Source organism: Littorina saxatilis, unplaced genomic scaffold (genome assembly GCF_037325665.1).
Source record: "Littorina saxatilis isolate snail1 unplaced genomic scaffold, US_GU_Lsax_2.0 scaffold_1005, whole genome shotgun sequence".
Taxonomy (NCBI): domain Eukaryota; kingdom Metazoa; phylum Mollusca; class Gastropoda; order Littorinimorpha; family Littorinidae; genus Littorina; species Littorina saxatilis.
The window spans coordinates 1-10,000 of record NW_027126227.1 but is presented as its reverse complement, the minus strand read 5'-3'; the positions used below and the strand labels follow the sequence as shown (position 1 = coordinate 10,000).

The 10,000-nt window shown below is 41.5% G+C and overlaps 1 protein-coding gene and 1 non-coding gene across 2 annotated transcripts in view; one reads left to right on the top strand and one right to left on the bottom strand.

Annotated features, from left to right (window-relative positions):
- Window positions 1-9,363, top strand: part of LOC138954681 (cytochrome P450 1A1-like) — a gene marked incomplete at its 3' end in the record, with an annotated part of 9,420 nt that extends 57 nt beyond the window's left edge. Inside the window, 4 exon segments of the mRNA XM_070326466.1 lie at window positions 1-357; window positions 4,527-4,708; window positions 6,823-7,102; window positions 9,225-9,363. The exon segment at window positions 1-357 is cut by the window's left edge and continues 57 nt beyond it. Of these exon segments, the coding sequence (XP_070182567.1) occupies window positions 53-357; window positions 4,527-4,708; window positions 6,823-7,102; window positions 9,225-9,363 (906 nt within the window).
- LOC138954682 (U2 spliceosomal RNA) lies at window positions 7,890-8,086 on the bottom strand. Its single transcript, XR_011451934.1, has one exon. It is a non-coding gene; the product is annotated as a U2 spliceosomal RNA (small nuclear RNA).
- Window positions 9,364-10,000: the final 637 nt, after the last annotated feature.

Genomic DNA, 10,000 nt, shown 5'->3' with positions numbered 1-10,000 from the left:
ATTCTATCTTCTCTTGCTAGACATTACTCTATGCGGATGTGACACACAGAAAATGTCGAGTCATCCCATCTCAGGCAGTCCCAACGTCACAATGGCAACGCAGCACGTCGACGACCAATCAGAATCGCTTATTCACAGACTGGCGCATTCTTTGTGCACGCCCTTCTCTGATTGGATAACCTTGGACCCAATCAAATCCGTGGTAACAGAATACCCAGCGGCCTTAGGAAGTGTGGCTTTGCTTCTCTCCTCCTACCTGTTGCTACGTCACTGGCGGAACCGGAAGCTGCCCCCGGGCCCGTGGGCCTGGCCTGTGATTGGTCACCTCAACTATCTCCTGACCAACCCACACTTCAAGTGAGCATACAGACCTGATAGTATCAAATCCGGAGACAATTTTGGTTTCTGTGTGATATTGTTCATTTGTATTCGTTGGAGAAAACAAGGGAGAGAGAGAGATAGAGGGAGAGAGAGAGAGAGAGAGAGAGAGAGAGAGAGAGAGAGAGAGAGAGAGAGACACACACACATAGAGAGACAGAGACAGAGAGACAGAAAGAGAGACAGAGAGAGACACATAGAGAGAGACAGAGAGAGAGAGAGAGAGAGAGAGAGAGAGAGAGAGAGCCACACACAGAGAGACACATAGAGAGACACATAGAGAGAGAGACACACACTTTCTTTCTTTCTTTCTTTATTTGGTGTTTAACGTCGTTTTCAACCACGAAGGTTATATCGCGACGGGGAAATGGGGGAGATGGGATAGATCCACTTGTCAATTGTTTCTTGTTCACAAAAGCACTAATCAAAAATTTGCTCCAGGGGCTTGCAACGTAGTACAATATATTACCTTACTGGGAGAATGCAAGTTTCCAGTACAAAGGACTTAACATTTCTTACATACTGCTTGACTAAAATCTGTACAAAAAATTGACTATATTCTATACAAGAAACACTTAACAAGGGTAAAAGGAGAAACAGAATCCGTTAGTCGCCTCTTACGACATGCTGGGGAGCATCGGGTAAATTCTTCCCCCGCGGGGGGTAGGCACACACACACACAGACACAGAGAGACACATAGAGAGAGACACATAGTGATTGGATTGGATTGGATTGGATTGTTTACTCATTTAGGCCATAGCCCCTTATGAGGGGGGTGAACATATATACCATGACATAATGACATTTGCATACAAATCAAATGAAATAAATCATACACGAACTAAGACATTACATTTCATATAAAATATATCGTAGGCTTACATGAACTAAGACATAACAACACTACGTAGCCGAAATGCTTTGTACACATACACTGACAACTTTCGAACAATACCTTCATTCACAGATGCCATAAGCATAGAAAACTTGTGTAAACTTGGGTTTCTATAAAACTTAGCAGGAATAAACTGGCATCGCAAATCACGAAGTGCGGGGCAACAAAGCACAAAATGAAACTCATCTTCCTTACTTTCCCTGCACAATGGGCATAACAACATATCCGCATCGTATCTCTTATATCGATTAACGTGCACAAATATTTCTGTTATTCCACCTCGGAATCTTGCCATAATAATTTTTAAATGCCTATCCATGTTCAATAATAAATAAGGTTTTACTTCGTGCACAGTGCAAAATGTCCTATATAACGCAAATCTATCACTGTTCTGAACATGAAAATTCCATTCCTGCCATCTACAATCAATCAATCTTTCTCTGAAATCTTTCAAAAAACGGTTCTCTTCTTGCACTCCTTGATTCATCCATACAAACCCAAAACCATTCTGACATAATTTACAACGTACACTAGACACCCAGTTTCCTTTACCTCTTTCATCCAGTTCACGCAACATTTTATAGGCTTTATGTGGCAATCTATTTACGTCCATTCTTAACAACTTCAACCAATATTTAGCACAACGTATTGCAGCATTCACACATAAATAGGATACATATTCATCTCGCCGTACACAAAATCGTTGGGTGTGCGTGATCCAACACCAAGAAATTTCTTTAGGGCAAATAAATGAACTTTTTCAGACTGTAATGCAGATTTCTCAAGACCCCACAATTCAGCTCTATATATTGCAATTGGCAAAACCTGAGAATCAAATAATTTTAAATAAACTTTCAAATTATTATTACCAAGCTTGGACAAATTTTGTAATATACACAACAATGCGTTTTTCGCTTTGCTTGCAAGGTCACAAGTGGCGGTAAAACTGAGTTTTGTGGAAAACAATATTCCTAAATACTTATAAACATTAACCACTGGCATTATCTTTCCATCATACTTCCATTTCTCTCTTACACTCAAGTATCCACCCTTCCTAATAACAACAATATTACTCTTATTCATATTTACTTAAGGGTGTAAATTTGATGCTGCATGTTGCAAATTATTCAACTGCGTCTGTAGACCAACCACAGTCTCAGATAAAAAAAACAACATCATCAGCCAATAATAAAATAAATAGCTCCATATACTCATTCAAAAACTGTGCACCATGTCTTCCTTTTTCAATAATTTCCAAAGCCAACTCGTTTATAAAGAGAGAAAATAAAAGAGGACTACAAACATCACCTTGTTTCACACTGTAGGTACACTTAATATAATCAGTCAAATGTACACCACATTTCACTCGGCATTTAACATTTTCAGATATACTTTTAATGCAACGGAACAACTTTCCTTTTATGCCATTTTTCAACAAAATTGGCCACATTAGGTTACGATCGATAGAATCAAATGCTTTTTCAAAATCTATAAATGCCACATAGAGTTTACGATTAAAGGAAAACTGCTTCTGTACAAACGCCAACAATGTAAACATATGATCGACAATTGAATGATTCTTTTTAAACTCAGCTTGATATTCTCCGGTAAGATTATAACGTTCACTCCATTCTTGAAGTCTACAGTTGATAATTGTACTATATACTTTACTACTCACATCACAGAGTGATATTCCTCGATAATTACTTGGATCATTAGCATCACCTTTTTTGAATAACGGGAGTACAAATGATTGGGTCCAGGCTTCTGGAAAAACACCTTTATCAAAAAGAACATTAAACAATTTCACACAAAAATCAACAATCTGTGGTTCAGAACATTTCAATAACTCAGGTATTATTCCATCTGGTTCAGGAGATTTATGATCTTTAAATTGTTTTAATGTATTCAAAACTTCCTCTTGTGAAATCGGATTATTCAAAATACTGTCTTGCTCACCTTTATCGTAATTAAAACTTTCCACATTACTTTCATCTTTTTTCAACAGCTCTTTAAAATGTTGAAACCACACATCAACAGGCACATTGTTCGTAACACTTTTTCTTTTAAAAGACAGTTTTCGCATTGCGTCCCAAAAATCATGTTGATTATTTACAGAGTCAACCAAGTACTGTATCATCGCATCATTATGTTCCTTTTTCTTCCTTTCCAGCAAGTGCTTATATTCTCGCCTCGTTGTACAAAATGCAGTACGATCATCCGCATCCTTTGAGCCACAACATATCTCTAACATCTTACAAACATTTTGCCTTGCTTTCCCTCATTCTTCATCAAACCAGTCACCCATACTCTTCCTTTCATTCACAAACACTCTCTTCTTCATACATTGAGCATTCTGTTTAATACAGTCACAAAACGTATGGACAGCATAGTCAATATTAACGTCAATCAGACTCATGGCATAACTCAACTTGGCCTGGCTATCATCTCCGTTCATAATCGTCGCAAACAGCTCTGCATTCGCACCATTCCATACACATCTTTTAACCACACCTTCTGCTTTTACACGCTTATCATGACACACATTTTCTTTCAAAAATTTGGCAAAAAGTACAACTGGCATATGGTCTGACTCGATATGTTCCATAACTGACAGAGTGCTCGCAGCAGAAACTAGAGCAAACAAATCGTTCGACAACAAAAAGTAATCATTTACACTGCATCCGCGTTCCGAAATGTAAGTAAAACGCCCCTCTTCGTCACCTGTTATGACACCATTCAAAACAGACAGATCTAGCGCCGAGACACACACACACACACACACACACACACAGAGACACAGAGAGACACATAGAGAGAGACACATAGAGAGAGAGACACACACACACACAGAGACACATAGAGAGAGGGAGAGAGAGAGAGAAGAGAGAGAGAGAGACACACACACACATAGACACATAGAGAGAGAGAGAGAGTGAGAGAGAGAGAGAGAGAGAGAGAGAGAGAGAGAGAGAGAGAGAGAGAGAGAGAGAGAGAGAGAGAGAGAGAGAGAGAGAGGGGGGGGGGTGATAGGATGGGAAGGGTGTGAGCTCGCTCCAGTCAGGTAATTCCAAATTGTTCCAGATTCACGGTACATTCTTACGTTTTCTGGTCAAAGTATTCGTTGTCAGACTGATTGAGACACGTGCGGGACCCATTTTACATACTGAGACATCTGCGTGTTGTTAGAGATTCAGTCATCTGCTTAACTGACGGTTTTAGTGGGGTTTTTTTTCTTTTATTTTTTTTCAGACTGAGTCACTTTCGTGACGTGTACGGTGACGTGTACCAGCTGCAGTGCGGCGGGCGGAGGGTGGTGGTGGTCAACTCCCTGGAGGGGATCATGCAGGGATTGGTGGAGCGTGGTGATGACGTCAGCGACAGGCCAGATTTGGAGTCCTACAATGTCTTGTACCCCACGTCCAGACAGCAAGGTAGGAAGGAACGCACCGAGCTATTAACAGCTAGTGTGTTGTCAGCGTAGCAATACGGTCCGATATTTAGACGAGACAAGTATAATGCCGACGAGTCGAAGACGAGTCGCAATATACTTGTTCGAGTCTAAATATTGGACCCTGTTGCTACGCTGAAAACACAATAGCGTTTATATTGCTATTCGGACATAATATTCTGTGTTGAAAACATGTTTTAATAGCAACAACTACCAGAATGGTCCATGTTGCTTATTGCAGACGACGGTTTAGTGCGCATATCCCTTACGCATGTATACACGGAAATCACCGAACATTGAAAATCCCACGGACATGTATCACAGAGAAGACACGAAATAACTGGATGTTTGGCATTACGTCCATATGCCAGGTTTCACATGACGTCACGTAGCATGCTTTCTTAGTATTATTCGTTTTTGTTGTTCGAAAGTCTGACTTCTGCTGCGGATAGTGATTTCGCGTATGATGACTGTGGTAAATCTGTGGATGATAAGAGAACAAGGATTGTTTCAGAAGAAAGTCAACGACTAAATGTTTCAGACCGGTAACTTCTTTTCAGCATTGCATATAATGGACGTTGCATAGGAAAAGGAGAGTTTGCTGATACTGTGCTCAACATTGAAAAGACCGTCTACTAGAATGCAGCTACTTGCAAGGTGTGTTGCCTGTTAAAGAACTGGATTTTACACGGAATGTATTTCATGTGCGGCAAGAGAAAACAAGTCGCGTAAGGCGAAAATACAACATTTAGTCAAGCTCAGTCGAACTCACAGAATGAAACTGAACGCATTGCATTTTTTCTGCAAGACCGTACACTCGTAGCATCGTCTGTCCACCGCTCGTGGCAAAGGCAGTGAAATTAACAATGCAGAAAAGCGCGGTAGCGGTTGCGCTGAGGAGGATAGCCTGCTTTTCTATATCTCTATTCTTTTTAACTCATTAATTAAATTTTAAGCCTCCAAGCTGAAATGCAATACCAAAGTCCGGCCTTTGTCAAAGATTGCTTTGTCAAAATTTCAATCAATTTTATTGAAAAATTAGGGTGTGACAGTGCCGCCTCAACTTTTACAAAATGTCGGATATGACGTCATCAAAGACATTTATCGCAAAAATGAAAAAAACGTCTGGGGATATCATACCCAGGAACTCACATGAAAAATTTCATACAGATCGGTCCAGTAGTTTACTCTGAATCGCTCTACACACACACACACACACACACACACACACACACACACACACACACCACACACACACACACACATCCACACACACACACACACAGACACACACACACACAACCACACACACACACACACACACACACACACACACACACACACACACACACACACACATACACCACGACCCTCGTCTCGATTCCCCCCTCTACATTTAGTCAAGTTTTGACAAAATGTAAAAAATGGCAAATTGCATCGTCTGTCGACCAGTCACAGAAGCAAACCTGACCAGGTATGCGTGTACTTCATACACGTCGAAGAAACCCGAAACATGCGTCTTTGTTATTGCGAATATGAAAAGGATATTCGCCAACTTCAGTGGAAATGTGTTCCGATGATCGGAATAGGGATGTGTGCATGTGAGACTATCCAATCGCAGACCCCGAATGCAGCCACGTGTCTATCAGAATACTATATACAGCAGTGAAAATGTCAAAACTAATAAATACAAGAATAAATAAAAAATAAAAATAAACGAATGCATAAATAAAAAATAAATACATGAATAAATAAATAAATGAATGAATGGATGAATCAATCAATCAACCAATCAATCAATCAATCAATCAATCAATCAATCAATCAATCATAAATGAGTGAATGAATAAAGAACGAAAGAAAGAAAGAAAGAAAGAAATTTAAATAAGTGACTCAACATTTTCCAGAACTGGGATACAGTTACAAAAATGTAAATAGACAAACAAGTTAAAAGGAGTGTGTGTGTGTGTGTGTGTGTGTGCGTGTGTGTTAGTGTGTGTGTGTGTGTGTGTTGTGTGTGTGTGTGTATGGGTGTGTGTGTGTGTGTGTGTGTGTGTGTGTGCGTGTGTGTGTGTGTGTGCTGGTATGGTGTAACAGGAGTGGTGACGGGGGACGTGAGCGAGGCGTGGCGCGCCAAGAAGCAGTTCCTCAGCGAAGTCATCGACACTTACTGCTCGCACGCCGCGCGCATCCAGGACAAGGTCTCGGCCGAAATCGTAGACACGGTCAACCTTATCAGCGACATCCGGGACCCCTTTGACCCCTCACCCGTCCTTCACATGGCCTGTCTCAACGTGGCCTTGAACCTGACCTTCAGCCAGCGTTTTGACCCCGTGGGTCGTTTGGCGCAGGAGCTTTACAAGACGTACGACTGCAGGCAAGTTTGAGTGTGTTTGTGTGTATGCGCGCGCGCGCGCGCGCGCGCGTGTGTGTGTGTGTGTGTGTGTGTGTGTGTGTGTGTGTGTGTGTGTGTGTGTGTGTGTGTGTGTGTGTGTGTGTGTGTTTGTTACCGTTTAGTTTGTTGTATGTGAGTTTGTACCTTATACATGTTTGTGTTTGTTGTAAGATAGTTTCATAGCATGAATATCTCTTTGGCTTATTCACCTTTTCGCCGAGCCGCTGTTTATGTTGTTGCTTAATAATAGTTTGTGATGTTAGTGTTGATATTTTTCATGTCGTTTTATTATACAAAGATTATTTCAACATAGTGTTTAAAAATGGGAAAAACGGTTTTTTGAAACACTGATTTTTTTTTAACTATATAGATAAATGTCACTACTCCATACTCACACGCTGACTGCGACAGAGGTCCTTAGTGTCAACGAACATCAATATTCATCATTTCTGTTTTAGATGTAAGGGGTATTTTGGGTTCGCTTTGAAGGAAGGGACATAGCTTAATCAATCAATCAATCAATATGAGGCTTATATCGCGCATATTCCGTGGGTACAGGTCTAGGCGCTCTGCAATGATGCCGTGTGAGATGGAATTTTATACGGCCAGTAGATTGCAGCCATTTCGGCGCATATTTACCTTTCACGGCCTAATATTCCAAGTCACACGGGTATAGGTAAACAATATTATTAACTGTGCATAAGCAATTTTGCCAGGAAAGACCCTTTTGTCAATCGTGGGATCTTTAACGTGCACACCCAACAACATAAAAACAGCGGCTCGGCGAAAAGGCGAATAAGCCAAAGAGATATTCATGCTATGAAGCTATCTTACAACAAATATATCGCCTTGTTTGAAGTTATACAAACTGTGATGTTGCACGCATAAAACAACCTCCATTCAATTTAAGCTGATAAGAACAGCGGATACTACACTTTGATCTTAGCCAAAAGGCCGAGAAAATAGTTTGTAAGCCCTAATATCTAATTAAAAAAAGCAGAAAAAAAGAGAAAAAACTCCATTCAAATTCTTTGTTAGTGGAAGCCCCCTTAACAAGTTGTAACACCTTCCCCATGTTAGAACCCTTCTTTTCTCAAATGTTTAGTTCATATGGACTGGGTGGCCGAGTGGTAACGCACTTGCGCTCGGAAGCGAGAGGTTGCGAGTTCGACCCTGGGTCAGGGCGTTAGCAATTTTCTCCCCCCTTTCCTAACCTAGGTGGTGGGTTCAAGTGCTAGTCTTTCGCATGAGACGAAAAACCGAGGTCCCTTCGTGTACACTACATTGGGGTGTGCACGTTAAAAATCCCACGATTGACAAAACGGTCTTTCCTGGCAAAATTGTATAGGCATAGATAAAAAATGTCCACCAAAATACCCGTGTGACTTGGAATAATAGGCCGTGAAAAGTAGGATATGCGCCGAAATGGCTGCGATCTGCTGGTCGATGTGAATGCGTGATGTATTGTGTAAAAAAATTCCATCTCACACGGCATAAATAGATCCCTGCGCCTTGAGTCCGAGTCTGGAGATACGCGCGCGATATAAGACTTGATATAATAATATATATAAGACTTGATATAATAATATATATATAGTCTGTTAAGGCTTCCTTCATTGTGCCCGAAGTTGACATCACCAAGTCTTTTTACTGAACATTCAGCGCCAAAGCTTCTTGCAGCGAGTTGTGTCAAGTACACTTCGCCCATTTAATATCACGAAAGGAAAGAGAGAATGCTGTATGTCTTACAGGCTAAATATTTCGCCTCTTAAGATATGGGTTATATGATTCGAGTTTTACGCCCTCACGGCTTTTGTGTTTAGGTGGAATCAGCCATCTGCACTTATGGCAGAATGACCGAGGTCTTTTACGTGCCACTGTGGTGACACGGGGGTGGGACATGCACATAAAGTTGGCCCGTGTCCGACCCGGCCCGAATTCGAACCTGCGATCTTCCGATCACAAGTCCAGTGCTCTACCAACTGAGCTACCGGGCCCCCTTTAATATCAGGGTTACATCCATTTAAGAGTCTGATTTTCTGAGATTTGTGGAGGTCCGATTAGAGAGATGTTCCAATGTATACCATTATTTTCATTTAATCAGGTCGAGTATGTTCGCTTTCAACGCGGTGGATTTCCAACGGCTCCTCAAGGTGTTCACCACAGACGATCACCACAACTACATCCAGCAGCAGACGGAACGACAGATCGACTGCAACAGGCGGCTGCTCAACTGGCATAAGGTGCGTTTCTAAAATGTTTTGATAGCGAATGTGTGTGTATGTGTGTTTGTGTGTGTTTGTGTGTGTATGTGTGTGTGTGTGTGTGTGTGTGTGTGTGAGTGTGTGTGTATGTGTGAGTGTGTGTGTGAGTGTGTGTGTGAATGCGAGTGTGTGTGTGTATGTGTGTGTGTGTGAGTGTGTGTGTGTGTGTGAGTGTGTGTGTGTGTGTGTGTGTGTGTGTGTGTGTGTGTGTGTGTGTGTGTGTGCGAGTGATGGCTCGAGTAGCAAGAAAAACGAAGCAGACAGGGAAGAGTTTATTTAGAGCGCTTTTAGTTCGCAAGACCACCCCCTGGTGAGGAGTGGAGATGTTCTGTCAGCTCAGTTGATTGAGCCCAGCACCTGTGATGTTCCAGGCCGGGACAGTTGGTTTTTGGGGTTTAATGTCTCTTCAGCAGATGCTAGCTGCTATTCGAGACCGAGACACGGGTCAGCTTTATGCAATGGCTCAGAGTTGATATCCATGTGGCATGCACAGACCCTCGGTAAATTTAGCAAAATGAATCGAGCCGAATAATCCAGCAGTTAGACAATCAAGTATAACAAATTGCATGAATTCCAAGGAAACACATGCACGCGATTGATAGTAATAGACAGATCT